Below are 17,378 nucleotides of genomic sequence, written 5' to 3'. Positions count from 1 at the left end.
TTCCGAATCCATCGGCAAAATTAGTCTAATGTTTGGTTTGGTTTGATTTATGGTCGTTTAACGCCTCAAAGCGACTCAGGCTATGAGGGACGCCGTAGTGAAGGGCTGCGGAAATTTCGACCACCTGGGGTTCTTTAACGTGTACTGACATCGCCCAGTACATGGGCCTCTAGAATTTTTGCCTCCATCGACATTCGACTGCCGCGGCCGCGATCGAACCCACGTCTTTCGGGTTAGCAGCCGAGCGCCATAACCACTTAGCCACCGCTCAGCATTAGTCTAATGTGTGCGCCTCCATACTATTATTATCTTGTGTGTTTTCTAATAACCAAACTAATGCCTAGAGATGAAATTTACAGCTGCATTTGTGTCAAACCTGACGTTTATTATTACCCGCTGTGGTGGCTCAGTGGCATTGGCGTCCGGCCGCTGATTTGAAAGCCACCGGTTCGACCCCGGCTGCTGTGGCCATATCACTTATCAATTACAGCTACATGTTTTCTTGTCAAGAAGGAGGACGAAGAATGAATTTTAGGCTAGTTCTCGTACTGCCCAGATTTTTTAGGCGGCCTGCGAATAAATGCACACTCAAGTGATTTTCTTACAGAGAAACAACAATAAACCTCATGTGCAACTAAGTGTCAAATAAGTACAAACGAGTTAGCCTAATTTTTAACACAAAAAGAGACTTTTTCAGTCCATTTAAAAACAAGTAACGACTAGAGAAAAGATGAGGTCTGTACACATTGCAACTTCCACGACCTTGCGACAAAAAGACTGAATTTTGTGAGTTTTTAACTAGTAGAAAGAACGGACTGTTCACTGCTTGTCTGGTGGCCTTGCTTGCTAATAAAATTGGGCACAATGTCGAGAAAACGTCTTTAGAAACGACAAAAGGCCTGACAAACACGGTGAAATGCAGGCAAAAGGAGCGCGTGGCACGTTAATCGCGGTCGCTAAAAAGCGTCCCGCCGCTATTGTTCTCCCCGCTCAATGACTAGCTCCGGCTAAGCGACAGAGCAGGGAAAGACAGAAAACAGAGCTGCCAGGCGCGCACGACACTCAGTTTACCGACAGACAGCTACGCGTGCGGAGAGACGATTTTCCCCTCTGTGTGGTGCGGTGAGTGTGTACTATCTGCGCGCATTGTTGCTTCGAACACCCGCCCAGGCGACTGCAAACAGTCAGTCCGTTTCTGTTTACTCCTCACGTCTCTTCTTCTCGTTTCCATTCTCTCTCTCTATTTTGGTTTTTTCGTTGTTGCTGATGAGGGGGGGGGGCGAATTGAGAGAGAGAGGGAACGAAGGACAGGGGAAAAGGGATCGATGTCACTTAGCTGATAAGAGACGAAGCTTTATCTCTCATTTGGCTCAATACTTAGGCATAAGAAAGAACGAGAACATTTAAACGGTTGAAAACCCGTAACAAGCGATGTTTTCTGGGGCGCGGGATCTCTTTATTTCTGTTATTTCGAAGGGCTCCTCCGAACAATGATCAACCAAACGCGCACAAAAAAAAAAGAACGCGAACTCGTGCGTCCTCGTATCACCAACAGCTAATGACGACGCGCAGACCCGTGCGCCTTTCTCCGTTATTCCGTCTTCGTGGGGCCAAAATAACAGCTCAGATAAGAGTTAAAAATAAAATAAAACCGACAAAATTCGAAATAGTTTCGCGCTGTGCTCGCTGCGGGACGCAGCTTTTAAAGCTGATGGGTTGTCTTCTCGGCTGAGATAAGTTTTTGTTCTCCTTCAGCCCCCCCTCCCCTGTTAAACCGTCGACGAAGCAAATTCCAAATGGGGCGAGCGAACGGTGGCAGCTGAGTCGTTCCCCGGAGAGTCGGCGTCCAAATCCCCTGGCTTTGCCGTTCGCAAGCCTTGGCTCGGCGGGGCCGAGATAAGCTTCCGCGCGCATCTCGCGCACGCGAATAAAGATTTTAAGCACGTCTTTCTATCTCTTCTTTTCCTATCTGCTTCCTCAGTCTTCTTCGCATAAAGGGTTCTGGGCACCCTTTTGCTAAAACGTGATCAGAAATGCGTTTAGGCACTCATTCAAACTGCCCGGAGAAGCAGCGGCCGTGTAATCAAACATGCAACAGAATGCTTTAGCCACAGACAAAAAAAAAAGAGCGAAATAAACTGTGAAGGACAGAAGGGCTCGAATTTTCTCTCCTTTAGACACGAAGGCTTTTGCGGTTCAGAGATAATCGCTTTGTATGCATATTGGGCTGCTGTTTCAATCAAAGCGCACACTTTAGTTCTTTCTTTGCTTTTTCTTTCGTTCACTTACTTGACATTTAAGCAAATGTTGGAGCCCACTAGTTGTGTCAGCTGCTCTCTGTGCAGAGCTAAACAAAAAAATTATAGGGGGCACTCAAGCTCCGCCTTAGAGGCATGAAGCGTTAGCGTTAATTGGTTAATTCCAATATATGCTGAAGGCTATTCTCTACTTTTCATTCATAGATACTTGGGAGTCTCCATACCCGTTGTGGTGTGGTGGTGCAGTGTTAAGCAATTCTCCACTGCCCTGCGATGGCAGGTGCTCCCAGCGGCCGACCTTGCCCGGTCAAGGTTGCTCTTCCCGAGCGACCAATCATTAATTTAACTGCCACCTGTCACGGTGGGCAGTTTGCTCACTATCTGATGGGCAGGTTATGATGCGCCGCAAAGTCACGTGACCTAGGCAGCCGACCTGTCTCCTAGGTTGATTTCTGGAGACCACCTGCCGGAGCCATGCCCGTGATTTTTCGCTCACAGTACGGACACCGACAACACTGACCCCGGATTTTCTGGACAACGTGGCCTTTAACGCTGTCGCACTAAAAAGGACAAGGCGTACAGCACGATTAGCCCCATGCATCAATAAAGCATCGCTACAGCACAAGACACACAAAATTACGCATGGCACTTAAGACTCCTACTTGCTTTGTATGCGGCAGTACCGTCTTATCGTGAGCTCTGTCCTTCGCACAAACATTTTTCAGAATGGTAAACAAAAACTGCCTGCAAAATCGGGCTCTCGAAGTTACTGACTCTGTGGTGATCCGTCTCGATGAGGTATTCCGGCTACCTTAATTTACCACCTGATGGACCCTAACACAACACCGGCAGGCGGTGTCCGGGGTTTATCGCAGTCCAAACGGCAGCCCTTCTCTTTTTTGAACTTGGCCCATTTTTGTAAGGAAACGCAGCAGACACGCTATTCCGAAAGGAGTTATGAAATAATGAGTCATCTTTTAAGAAACGTACGCACTGTTTGAGATAGCCGTACCCAACAGCAGTACAGCATAACACTCAATGCCAAATTGGGGGTGATCACAATGATGATACAGGCAACCGGGTTATCATATCTCCCTCGCCATTGCGCCGACTGCATTCCTCATTTACACGATTGTCAGGCGATCGTATTAATAATACTAGGCCAGCACCATAGCACCATGGCACGAGCAAATATACAGGCGCGAGCCGTTGTTTATCGCCATACTGGGCCCTGGCAACGCCAGCCATTATAATACGTGTGTCCGGAAAGCAGCTATTGCGTAAGTCGCCAGGCAGCCCGTTCCTGTTTGGTGTCGTAACGACTCGAGAACGCGGCGTTCGGCGCCCAGGGTCACCTCAATGTGGCGCGCCCAATAATCTCTCTCGTAATGCCTCATACCTGGCGCCTCAGAGGAAATAAAAGCGAAACAAAAAAGAGCCCATTTCCTTTTTTTTCTGACACGTTGTAGCTTCCTCTGCATGCCATACCGACCTGCCGTAGACATATTCCTGCCCAGCCGTCGCGACTGCTGTAATCTGTTGACGTAAAAACAAAGGCAAATAACATAAGGGTTTCGCAGCTGCAATAGCCTTCATTTTCCATTGATGAGAAATAATGTAAGCTGAAAGTCATTGTGCGCAGTTCCGCAGCATTGCTTTCGTATTCAACGGCCTTTTTTCAGGATTGGCGGGCTTTGGTATTCGAGGCATCTGTAGCTATACCTGCTACAGTGGTCAGAAAAGAAGCAAGCACTTTTCTCGTCCGCATTTGTTTTACTTTTTTCTTCTTTTGTCGAACTGGTGCCAATGCGTCGAGTTTAAACTTTGGGCTGCGTTATAAAGTTGAAGCCGCCCTCAACGCCGAGGCCAGAAAGACAGGAGAACCGTAGAAAGAGAGGCACCGGCCCCCTCCGACTCTGTGCAGTCTACGTGTTTTGCAACCCGTCGTGTCGGTTCTGCTCTACCGCGGCGCACGTGTCGTTCATTCGCTCTTTCGCCCAGATGACCGACGCGCCGGCATCTGTCTTGCGAGTGCCGGCATTTAATCTGTACGCAGAGCACGTATGCTTACGAAACAGCGTAAACGAAAGGCAAGAAAAGGAACTTTGGAGAAAAAAAAGAAAAAAATACGAGAAGGATGGGGTTTCACACGTCGGCGAGGAGTGCACATGTTAGGCTTACGATAGCCTACGGAAATGGAAGCGTGTTCTGTTTCTTTCCTCTATTTTTTTAGTGTATATGTTTTTTGCATCACTCTCAGTAGTCGAGCCTGGATATATAGAATAATTGTTTGCATCAAAAAGTCATAACGTCCTCTTCACAATCCCATGCAAAAATACAGCACTGTTATTCGCGTTTATCGAACTTTCCTTCAGCGGAACATTCCATAAATCGAACAGCGCGGCTTCGATCACTTTCTGTGCGTGGAGACAGGTCGGGCCGGCTGCGCGGCCTTGGGCACCCGCTGACAGCGCTAGCATTGTGCAACGGCGTGGCATGGCGAACGTGGGGTGTGCTTGAGGTTGGCAACCGTCGGTATCTTGTACTCATTTATGGTGTCATGCGGTGAAGCTAACTTAATCATATAAAGTATATGGGCGGCCCTCGCCTGGTTTGCTTCGCTGCCGAAGGCGTTGTGGAAACATTAATTTCACTCACATTATTCTATCTATAGTGTGCTCTTAACATGATTGGACGTCTTATATTAGGCAATGCCTTGTTCCAAAGCACCATCCGATGTGGCTTCGATGCGAAGTAGAATAGGCCTAAGAACACCTAGCGATAGTGTGCTGCCAGCGTGCCGGCGAGTGGCATACCGCTGAAAAATTTCTGTAGCGCGTAGCTATAGCGTGGGTGCAATGAATCTTTGCTTTTAGGTTACAGAGAAACCTATATATTGTCATTTACACTCAAAATTACCGATATATCAAACTTTAGTGATCCATTTCGACTTCTATGCTGTTATATTGGCGGGGTCGTCTCTATCACACTTAATGCTTAGCGCATACTCATTCCATATATAAATAACGCGCGTCGGCCATAAGATCGTTGTAAAAAAGGTGGAGGCCGTAACCTTCAATCCGAGCATAGAACGGCCAAAACGACTTCATATGAAGTGTGCCGTAGAAAGTTCGTCGTAACGCCGTACGTGGCCTGACAATCACCTAACTGCCGAGTTCTGGAACGAATCGGAGTGTCGAGTTTTGCACCGATCCAGTCTGTGGGCAGTTTTTCAACCGGCAAGATAAAAGAACTGCGGCTGCAGTCACGTTGTCGCTCTGTTTCCGCCATGCGCAGTCGCGCCCATGATCTGGATCCCGAACCAGTTGGTCGGCGCGAGCGTCGAGACCGACGTGACCCTGGATTGCAACCTGGAGTCGCACCCCAAGTCCGTCACCTACTGGACACGCAACACGGACACCATCATCCACCAGAACTCCAAGTACTCGGTGGTGACGGTGCAGCACGCCATGTACAAGGTCCAGATGCAGCTGGTGGTGCGCAGGCTGAAACCCGAGGACTTCGGCGAGTACCACTGCGTGGCCAAGAACTCGCTCGGCGAGACGGAGGGAACCATAAAACTATACGGTAAGCCGCCGACGCTACGCTTTAGGCGAAGGTGCCTGCGCTCGCTTATATGAGCCACCTCATGCAGAATTCTATGCAGACGCTTCTTTTTGTGGCAGGGCATAAAACGTATGTTTAGCAGCGCTGCCTCTATAGTTATGTAAATTTTCTTTAATTCATCCGTAGACAAAGGGACTCACTTCTCTTCTGATACTTGGAAAAGTTATATACCGTATATGTCATATTTGGCGCTTCAATCAGAGCCTGCGTTGTTCTTGGAGTTGAAAAGAAGTCAAGGCCATAACTGCACAGATCCTTTCCGTTATTTCACGTTGATTAAGCGGGACGAAATAGAGCAAAAAACTTCGCTGAAAGAACTGGAGCTGTCAGTGGAATGAGCCTTGTTAGATTTAGATGCTGATACATTGCAAGTGAACAGGCCCGGCTTAGGAATATTGTTTTTACTAGATATAAGGAGATTTCTAAGTATTTTTTTTTCGCTTGACGTCTTGCTTGCTCATGTGCGCCGCTGTGGAGCCAGAAATAATTTAAAAAGAGAATGACTTTGCTTAAATGTCATTTAATGTATCAAAGCTTTTCAGAAGTGGTATAACATGTCCTCTCGTACTCTGAACGCTCTGGTGAAATAACGAGATAAAAGTAACTGTAACACGGGGAAGTATACGTTCAGAGAATTTATTTATTTATTTATTCATTCATTCAAACAAACTTAAAGGCACTCTTTAGAGGGCATTGCATTAGGGGAGGGGGGGAGTAAAATATAACGATAGTCGCAACGTAACACTGAAAAAAGAAACAAAAGCAAACAAGAATAACTAAATAAACGCACAATATTCTATTTAATTTCGCGAAAAAATATCAAGTTACAACGCGAGCATTATCACAAGAATATTCAATGATAAATACAGGTAAATCGCTAAAATAAACAAATGCATGGCAACAGAAATATAGAGTGAATAATGAATCATCGCAACAGGTCCATCTTTAGATAAGAAATAGAAAAAAGAATGAAAGAAAAAAAGATGGCACCATTAGGACGGTGGGTTCTGTTGCAAGCCATTCAAACTGCGGATTAGTTCTTGAATTTTGGTTGTCTCAAATTCGGTAGTGATATTTTAAGGCAAATGGTTCCATTCGATGATTGTACGTGAAATGAATGACTTCGCGAAAGAGATGTTCGGCATGTGGCGGGCTTAACTTTGCAAGGATGGTCAAGGCGTGAAAAATTTGCGGTCGGTTCCCTAAAGAAATCGTCATGAAGCAATGCATGACTATAAAGCTTATGACGAAGTGAAAGGCCTGAAAGTTTGCGGCGAGAAAACTGTTCCGGTAACTGAGCGTGTGCTTTTAAAGCTGTGACACTAGTATGGCCTGATTAGTCGGAATAAATTAAACGTACCGCACGGCTTTGCAGCGCTTCTATGTTATTTATGATGGAAGTTTGGGCGGGTCCCAGATGGTAGATGAGTACTCTATTTTAGGACGGATCAAAGTGGTGAAGGAAAGTTTGCGTAAGTAAGCTTGAGTGTGTTGAAGATTTCGTTTAAGAAAGCCTAGGGAGCGGTTAGCTGCTGCAAGATTGAGATTAATGCGGTGATTCTAGGACAAGACTGCCTGCAAATGGAGTCCAACGTACTTGTATGCATTTGTACGTTCGACTGGCTTATTGTTAATCTCGTACGAAAACATCGCGATATTTTCCTGCTCTCTGCTGAAAAATGTGCCTACCGGCCATGGAGCCTGACATCTATGCTGCTCATAAGTTCCAAAACAGTATATTGAAACGCCGATGCAGACGCTTGCTTTATGGGAAATTTCTCCATTACCTGTTTTTCGCCTATGTGTCCGAGGAAGTCCCGGTGGCCTTAATTTGCAGCCGGTAAAAAAACGCTCCACGGGTCTATATTTGTGGAAAAGGAGGCTGGTGTGCTCACAGATCTACATGGCTTGTGTGCTTAAAGTGTAGACGTTCTGTGGAAATCTGTGGCGTTTGCAGTGCTAGGTGTTTGATCACTCCAAGTATCTATGTCATAAATGAAACCCTTTTCTTTTTCGGCTTGTTCAGGCTTAGCGCACTGTATTCGGTTCCACGACTCTCAAGCGCGCTCCTCTCCTGCGGAACATTCGACTGATGAGGCCTAGGTTCAGCAGTCAAGGTAGCTTCAAAGAGTAGGGCACTACCTCTTGAGTTATACTAGAACGATTCCTTCCTTAACTGTCTGCGTTTTTTACCTGCCGTTTACTCTATTTATTTCTCCATCCTTGTGTGCTGCACACTTACTGGCTACTTTCCTAGTCCTCTTCCGCCATTGCGAGTCACTGTATAAGCATTCTGTATAATCATTTAAAGACCTTAGCTGCCCACCTGTTGTCGTCCAATCTTTTCAGGCGTTTTTCATATAATAGTTTATTCTCAGCTTCCTGCGCTTCGAATGATGCCCAGCCCGTATCCCCCTGTACTGCCTCATTTGTGGTTCTGCTGTGGGCGCCTTGTGCTAATCTTCTAACTGCTCTTTGATTGATTTCTAATCTCGACTGAACTTCTGCCCGTAGGCACAAAACCGCATTTGCGAATGTAAGCCCGGACACCATTATTCCATCACAAATACCTCTCAGTAGTTCATAATTGTTCTACCCCACAATTCCCCATGTTTAATTATCCCGGCATTTCTTCGCCCTTTTGCATACACAGACTGTTCGTGCTTTTTCATTTTTATCTGTCCTTCGTTTACCAATGTCCCAAGGTATTTGTATTCAGCAACCATGGGTATTTCATGGGCATTTATTGTAAGCGCTTTATCAGCTGAATCGTTGAGAATCATTAGACCTGAATTAATTGCACTAAAACCGAAACTTAGACTGTCACCTTCGTCTTCACAACAATTGCCAGGCTTTGAAAATCTTCCTGGCTCTCTTCTCATAGTACAATATCGTGCGCATACATTAAACCGAGGAGCCGCTGCAATACGACATTTCCGCCTAATCTCTACGACAGTTTATAGCCTAGATTACTTTCCGGTAGCCTTCTTTCCATATTTATCTTATAAAGCATGAACAGCAGTGGTGATAGATGACAACCTTGCCTTAATCTTTCGCGTACATCGATAGTTGTCGTAGTTCGTATCCCTCCCCATCTAATTTTAATGTATTTATCCTGGTAAATATTCTGTAGGAAATCAATTATCTCTTGACCGATGCATTCACCGTTTAATATGTTCCATAGGCGTTCCCTGTTCACGTTGTCGTATGCACGGGTTATGTCCAGGAAAGCTAAATACAGAAATCTGTTTTCCACCTTTGGTGTCTCCATGCCTGGGGTAAGCACCAACAGGCTATTATATAACCACCTACCACTTCAGAGCCTGTTATGAAGTTCTCCGAATATCTTATTGCTTTCTACCCATGTCTGAATTTTTAATTTCACCGCCTGTATTGTCAGCCTGTAAATAACAGATGCCATCGTAATCTGTCTGAAGGATTTTATGTGCATCTTATATCCCCTTTAAAAATCAAATTTATTTTGCTTTGTGGCTAACTGTCCTGAATTTGATTATTTGTTATGACTGTTTTCAATGCTTTTAAGAACGTTTCCTTGGTTCTTGGACGAAGTTTAATGTTTAGCTTGATTGGAATTTCGTCTATCCCTGCGGACGTGCGTTTAGGAATATTTGCTTCCGCCTTTCTTCCAGTTCAGATTGGTCAGTTCTAAGCTGCTTTCTATTATGCTGTTCTGTGTTGCTTCCTCCTCTGACGCGATTACCCAACCATCGCTCATAAATGGCTCAGCTATAAATGATGTAATGCTGATCACAGCGTTGTCTCCCTCTAATTCGTTCCTGCCCTATTTTATTATTTATACCCAGCCAGTTTATTTGGTTACAGAATTTTCTTGGCCCACCTTTACTTGCATCGCGAACTTCAGCCATCCATCGACCAATGAACAGCTTTATTTTACCCTCGACGAGTACCTGCACATTTAGTTTCTTTTGTGGATAAGATTCCCATTTTTGGTCTATAATAAAGCAGTGGCAAAGATGCTCCAACCTTGTCGCCCGGATGTAAGCCTTACAGACAGTTATACCTAGTGATACTGTTCTCTTCTGCGTACCACTTTCGATATGGCCTGTCGTTTATTATAGTGTCTTACCGTAAAGAAGGACGAACGGACGCGGCTATGATGGCTACGTTTGAGTGCAATCAGTTTGCAGATCAAGAGGAAAATAATGAAAGGAGGGTGAGAGGGGAGAAGGGACATTGGGTTCGTGAGATATGCACACAGTGTCTTTATGCCCATCCGCATAGTTATACGGTATCACACCATTAATACAGAAGCTCTGTCTGCTCCGGCAGCCGTATCGAAAAACAAGACTGGAACCATATTGCGTTGCCGGGATAGAGTCTCTGTTCTTCCGGGTGATTGATCACATCCCCAGACATCTTCCTCACAGTGTTGTTGCCTCAAAAACGATGACACGTACACACGGTCTGGGATTGGTCAGGGTTTGGTGCAGTGTTTCGTTTCCCATGTTGGTTTTCTTGTCAGCATTTTGGCGCGAGACGTTCTTTGTGAGTTTGGCCTTTGCTCACCCGTATAGCTAGAGTTCATGAAAGAAATGGTGAAAGGATAACTACAGCTTAACCCGATTGATTGGCTACCCGGAAACGGCCTCAGGGGGCACGGAAAAATGATAGCAAAAAGATCCCATATAGTTATTGCGAGTAATGGGAAAGCTGGACATCCCAGGATTTTGCTACAGCCGCATCTAATGAAACGGTTCTCTTCAAGTATACCATACGGTTCGTCACTGCTTCCTATGGCCGCGTACTCGCAGGTAACCGGATCAGTCTGCACTCATGTGAGAAGCCCTCTAACACTGTGTCTATAAACGTATACAAACAACGCGTTTTCTTGTCACGCGGTGGTTTCAAGTATTTCTTCCGGTCTGTTAATAACTTGTCATATCCGCTTCAACAGTACACTACACGTACTGTCGCAATAAAAGCGTTTTTAAATGAGTTACAACGCCTGCTCGCAAAGTATAAAGTGCGCCTTTTAATTCTTGCCATGAGAGTTGGTCTGGCCACTTCATATTAACTTCTTAGCTTTGAGACTGCAGGTATTTAAAAGCTGTGGTCGTAGAGACGCCAGGATTCTAGAGCTGCATAAAATTTTCTTCCCCGAAAAGCAGCGCTAGTTCTTCGGAAAGCTAAGATAATAGATAGTAAGATACACTTCCCGTTTGATAGACTCATCGCAGGCTGTGCTAATATTTACACGCGGACAAAATTTACACCTTACTGTGATTTTCAAATTTCGAATGGAGCTTTCGGCTCTCGAATGCAGGTCATGTGCTTGAGGCCACTCCACTTTGGGCTACCGACTTCTTGATACGTTTCGAAAACTTAGTAATACGAACGGGTCCCGTTTGTCATAGACACTTCTGACATTTTTACATGTTGCACTTGGGGGTTTGCACATTTATACAGAAATAATTAGACGGTGATATGTTTTCCGTATTTATGGCAATTTCCTACTCGCGATGGTGGTAGTACTGGGGGCTTTTCATAATAGAAACCATTGGAGAGATATGGAAATGTCAAGAACGATACCACTTTAGGCCCACGTGATTGGCTTGTGACAAATGCGAACGGATCACCACGATGCTCACGTGCTTGGAAATACGTAGAATGTTCTCTCTAAATCCCCGTGATCCTGGATGGATACGCGTCATTCTGAGAACCTGGGCCTTGCAGTGGGAACGGCTTAAAGTGACAAATGTGATTTTTGTTTCGATTCTTTCTCCCGCTGTCTTTTGAGACCATATCAGTGAGTAAAAGAGTTAGCTGCCGGTTTCGTTGGTTATCAGACATAACGAAACGATTTTAGCGCCATGACGTACTACACACAAGAAAGACAACAAGAAGCGCCCGTGTTGTCTTCTATCTCGTGTCTAGCACGTATTGGCGCTAAAATCGTTTTATCGTTGAGTGCGCACAAGTGATAGTGTAAGTGAGCTGGAGTTAAGGGGCACATTAGCAATCCAATCTATGTGTGTGTAATGCGTGTGTGCACGTCCACACTCGTCCTGCACAAACCGCTGGAGGACTTTGTAGTATGTGGAAGGACGTTTGAATGCTCAGAATATCGCAGTGAGCCAACGCTGTGGCGTGAAAGAACACGGGCCGCAGGGAGCGAGAAGAGAAGTGGATAACCATAGAAAGGACGCATAATCGAACGCGTTCATCACTCGCTCGCTAAAGCACGCGCTCCTTTTCCTCCCTAACCTTTCTTTTTGGATGGGCGAGGCGAGTGAGGGGGAGTCCAAAACCGCAGCGGTATTCACGTCAGCTCTCAATTTTCCGTTCTCCGGAGCGGAAACGATGTGCGTCTCCCCACTTCCCCCCCCCCCCCCCAGCTCTCTCTCTGCTTCCTGTGCCGTTCCTTTCCCTTTAAAGAGTTTAAGTAAGAGCGGTGAGAACAGCGGGAAGAAAATGAGTGGCGGGTGGAGGGTGGAGCCTGAAGAAATAAGTGGATAAATATAGCATCTATACAAGAAAGAGAGAGAGAGAAAAGAGGGCTATAAAGTAGTCGAGTTCCCTGAACGAAGCACAAAGAAGGCTGCTAGTTCAGGTTAAGAAGAATGAAAGGCCCTTGAGTTTAGTTGTGTTCTGAATTGTTCTTCATTTCTTTAATGCGATGGCTTAAGACGAAAGGTGATTCTATTTGTCCCTATCTATATAAATTTATTTCCCCAGCCGGTCCCGTGACCACTTCCTTTTTCTCCCCATCCGTTCACTCACCGCCGCCGCCTATTCATAACACACGGGGAGGGTCGTTTCCTACAGCAGACTGTTTTGGCGCCTGGCCTGGACTCGCAGTCGCGAAAGAAGGATTTGGGGAGAGGAATTTCGCGCTTTTTCCGTAATTAAAACGTTAAAATCCCTTCTTCATCGCCGCGCCCGCTCCCCTGGAGCCCCTCGACGTGCCTTTTTTTTTTGCTTTTTTTACCTTTAACGGCCACTAGTGCCCGCTGCATTCTTGCTTAATTTTGCTTCGCGAAAATGAATTGCCTCGTTCCTTGAATCCCGCGACCAAACCGCAGAACCTTCTATCTTGCTCGCTGCCAGACTTAACGGTAGGCTCTTCTGAGAAATTTTGCTTTTATAATATTTTGGAAGGTCGTAGAGAGGCTGCTTTTGCAAGACAATTCCTTTCTTCTTTTTTTTCTTACCTTCTTCGCAAAGAATTCGGTGAGGGCTACGCGGATAAGCTTTGCGCTCAAAGCTTTGAACAAGAAACTGAAAGTAGAGTTAGCCAATGTAAACTACGTTTTCAGCTTTTGCTTTGAGCTTCCTAATAGTGCCTGTGCGAATAGTAATTATGTAATTATAGCTCGGATTCACATATTCAAGCCAAAATAATAACTGCGAAATTAAAAAGGAAACGCTGAATTTACATTGTTAATACACTGCCGGTTCAGGTATATTTATGCTTTGAGACCTTTCATTTACCTGATTTATACAATTTGCTAAAAACGGTGCGCCCAAAATGCTTCGGCAGATTTATTTTTACGGGCCAGGGATTTTGATTTGGTTTCCTTCTGAACTTTTTTAAATGGCGGTAAATAGGGTTGGGGGGAGAGGGGCGGGGGTTACGGAAAGATGAAGCAGTGTGTTGAAAAATCTTGAGAGTGGTGGGCTATTACGAATATTTACGGAGCAGTTAAAAGGAGTGGGAGGGGAAGTTTTAAGAAGAGGATCTTTCAGACAATTTTTCATGATGATGGGCTCTTATGTGGCGTTACACGATCGCGTATCCGCCACTGTGTTCCATTAGTAAGGGTAGTGGCATCAAAACGGTTCAGTCAGCAGAATATGTGAGAGAACTCAATATACAGTTTTATAAAGGCTTGTCGTTTTAGCTGTTTTTACTTGTGCGGTGTGTTTTGGCACCCGACCATCGCCTCGTGTCTCACCTGCTGAACTTTTGCCAACGAATCAGAAGTCAGCGAGGATGGAATGGTGGCAGTGGTGAAAGCATTTTTTGAGACAGAGAGTGAAAAGTTGCCGAAGTCTGGTGGGAGCCCTAGTCCAGACCTCCAGTGCTGAGGACCGCTGCTTTGGCTTGTCCTAGACGACATTGGTCACCCATTTAGGTGAGCAGCATAGCTGAGTTACTTAGTTAAGCTCGAGGCGTTCGTCGATGGAGTGCGGGCACACTTTACTTTCTGGGCCAGCCTTTTCCTCCAAAATGTTTTCTTAGCGGCCATCCTTCAGCCAGAAATGATGCAGGTGTACAGCTCTGGCTCAATAAGAGAAATCCATTGGCTGCCTACAAAGTAAGCAACGCGGCACGAAAAGCAGTCGGCCTGTCCTTGACCAACAAGTAACTAAACCCTGATGATGATTATGGTGATGATAATGATGATGATGATTTATAAATCAAGAGAGTCTGTAGTCAAAGAGAGTCATGGCACAAGGTGTTTTTCGTCTGCTCAAGTTCGTGCTAAAGACCCATTATCCAAGAATTTAACGATAAACAAGGCAAGCACCAGTATAGGGCAAAGCTTGCATCCTTTGTTTCAACGGTGGGTACCCGGAGGCACTGGCGATCGAAACCTCCATCGCCCGCGTGCTTGGGATGCTCAAAGTACTAGGCCATCGCTTCGGTCAAGTAACTAAACCCTGCCGCCTGCTGTTTCTTTTTTTTTTTGGCCCGGGGACGTGTTCGCCGTAACCACGAATCTTGTTTCGTAATAGAGAGGCTCGAGACGACGATATCGTCACGCGGCACCGCTCCTTGCGTAAGTCCAGCGATCGAACACAACCTCGGCCTTCCGCAACACTCTCTGTGCATCCTTCACCTCAGACGACGTGTCATCTGCTACCTCCTTGCTAATGTAGCGCGCAGCTCTGTCGACTGCTAACGGGACATTGCGTTTGAGACAAATATTAAACAAGTTAAAAATATCACTTAGCTAGCATTAAAGACGCTGCGAATATCGGTGCTGGCAGGTTGCTTAAATCAGCCTCTATATTATTTTACAGATGATTGGTGAGGTAAAGCGTACAGATACCACTGAAATTGATGTCTTCTTTGAGAGGTTATAGCAGAGAAAACACGCAAAGGCGGACGTGTTGGCGCTGAATTAACACTCAAATACCATGATAGCACCGTCGTGGTTCTCTCATCTTTCGCGTATGGTCGCTTCGACTTCGCTGGCACGCCTTTTCTGATCCCCGAGCTGTTGTCTCATCTTCTCGGCATCTCAAGTTCGCAGGTCAGGTTGCTCTCACTGTCTAGCTTTCGCTTGGATTCATGGACCTGGAACTCCGGATCTTCTCGCAGTCGTCGCTTGCCAGCGACGTCCGCCAAGTCCTTTCGAATACGGCCTCGGAGTGACTACCTTCTTGGACACGGTAGTGGTTGACTGAGTGACGGCACGCTCACGAGCCGTTGACCACGTGATGGTGACGTCGGAAAATCATGTGGCTTCGGACGACACGAATCTCCCGGACGTCACACTAGCACCTAACGCTATTAAACAACGATACATTGCGGTAGGGAAGACTTTGAATTCAAAGTAACGTAACTAGGTTTACAGGAGGATCCTTTTGCTCGACAGCAGTAGCTCTTAGTGGCGCAGCCACAGTAATCCGGACTGCTGGCCTTCGACGAGATTATGTGACGTCACAATTTTGGCTCTCTCTCGGCTCGGGTTAAGGCTGAGTGCAATTCTGCAATATCGCGTGCAGCCCACATGCTATTTAGAGTGCCTGTAATGAAACAAGTGAATGCACGAGTAACGACTGGCTGCTGCACGACTGGGGTGACAAGATGCAAAGAAGCACGCACAAAAAGTAACAAGCAAGAGTAAACATCATGTTTTCTCATGGTGACAAGTAATCGCACTGTAATTAAGCTTATCGAGGCATATATAGCTTCCTCTTAGCATGAAATGCCAAACAAAAGCCCCTTCTCTAGCAAAGCGATTTCAATTATTATCATGCACTTGATGTTGTGTCGGCATATTGTATTCACCTAAGATATTTATGTCATTGCCAGATGAACAGAAAGAAACAAATAAGCAGTTACTTTCATCCAGAAAAAAAAGAAACATTCGATGGACATAACATTCTAAACACTATTCAATGTATTGATATGCCGTTTATGAACAATACACTACTTACTAGATATAGGTCGCGAATGTTTGCTTTGCTAATTCAGAAATGCAGAGATGTTAGAAATAGAAACAAAGCATTTTTGTTGAATTGCCCCAGGGAGGTAAACTGCACTAAGTCTATTAACATACCGTAATTTGGCGCATAGCCGTGTTCACTTTGAGTATAAGGGGGGATAACCCAAGCCAATGCTAGGGGAGTTAAAGTCGCAGATTTTGAGCAGCTTTTAGCTGGAAGTTCTACATGCTCTGGTGACGTGAGAATCTAGCTCAACAACAAAAGATAGAATCCCCGCCTTATAGATAAGGCTTCAGCAAAAAGTTTATTGCCTTTGATCAATCGCATCTGTAGCCAAATACATTAGCTCTCGGTTTCAAGGTCAGAACGATGAAGAAAAAAAAATTAACGGTGAGCAGCTTATCGAATTCTATCCCCATTTACTAGGGACCAAAATTGGAATATTAATAACAAAAAAGACGCGCTGGCTGCGTGACTCTATCATCTGGCAGTTGCACTTTGTTCTTACTTCCCAGATGAGCAGCTGCAATGGGCTGGCGCTGGTGCGTAATTACCATTGTTCGCTGGCACTTACTCTGCCACAAGTTTTCATATCCATCATCTCTCGCAGCTCGTTGCAAAACACACGTCTTTGCCTTTGTAATCTCCGGCTTTGATTCTCTGTTGCTCTTCGTTTGATCGATTATTCTTCTTAATTGCTAAGAGCGCTTGAGAGAGCTAGCGACATTGAGACACGCACAAAACGGCTTTCACAGCCATCGGTTTGCATCATTTAACGCCTTTGCGCTTATAAGACAGGCCGGTTGTGCAAAAACAAAAGCGTAATAATAAATATAATGAGTCCATTTGTCTTTCCGTGCAAGTAGAATGGTTTACTGTTTCCTGCTACTCTCTTCTCCCCATCTTTTTATCGCCTCACTCCTTTCTCCCTATTCAGGGTAGCAAACCGGTTATGCTTCCGGTTAACCTCCCTGCCTTTCCTCATCCACCTGTTTTCTGAACGGGTTGTTTAGCACACTATAAAATGTTGGTTCTTAAGTTTGGTTTGATATCCCTCCAATCAGATCGATACGTTTTATGTCTCTTGACATGTCGGGATAATTTATATTTACACGAAGTGATGAAGAGTAGCCGACTTTCTGATCATAATAGAAATGTTCTATAACATATTCGTATAAGGAAAAAGCGCTCAATGTGTCGTGGTGTCTTAGATTGCTGATCCCCTAAAAAAACTATGCGATTTCTTCAGGATCATACAACCAAGCACTAGGGTTTATGAAACGTGGGCATGAAAATTCTAGTGATTCATTCAACTTCGTATGATTTGTATAG

The 17,378-nt window shown here is 45.3% G+C and overlaps 1 protein-coding gene across 2 annotated transcripts in view; it reads left to right on the top strand.

Moving 5' to 3' along the window:
• Positions 1-17,378, top strand: part of LOC144125924 (lachesin-like) — a 134,423-nt gene that overhangs the window by 108,668 nt on the left and 8,377 nt on the right. For both annotated transcript variants that reach the window (XR_013313438.1, XM_077659740.1), the window contains exon 6: positions 5,556-5,846. Coding sequence is in view for 1 of the 2 variants with exons in the window: in XM_077659740.1 (XP_077515866.1) it covers positions 5,556-5,846 (291 nt within the window). In the remaining variant the exon portion in view is untranslated. The remainder of the gene's footprint in view (positions 1-5,555; positions 5,847-17,378) is intronic.

This window comes from Amblyomma americanum, chromosome 3 (genome assembly GCF_052857255.1).
Source record: "Amblyomma americanum isolate KBUSLIRL-KWMA chromosome 3, ASM5285725v1, whole genome shotgun sequence".
Lineage (NCBI taxonomy): Eukaryota > Metazoa > Arthropoda > Arachnida > Ixodida > Ixodidae > Amblyomma > Amblyomma americanum.
This window is presented reverse-complemented; position numbering and strand designations above follow the sequence as displayed.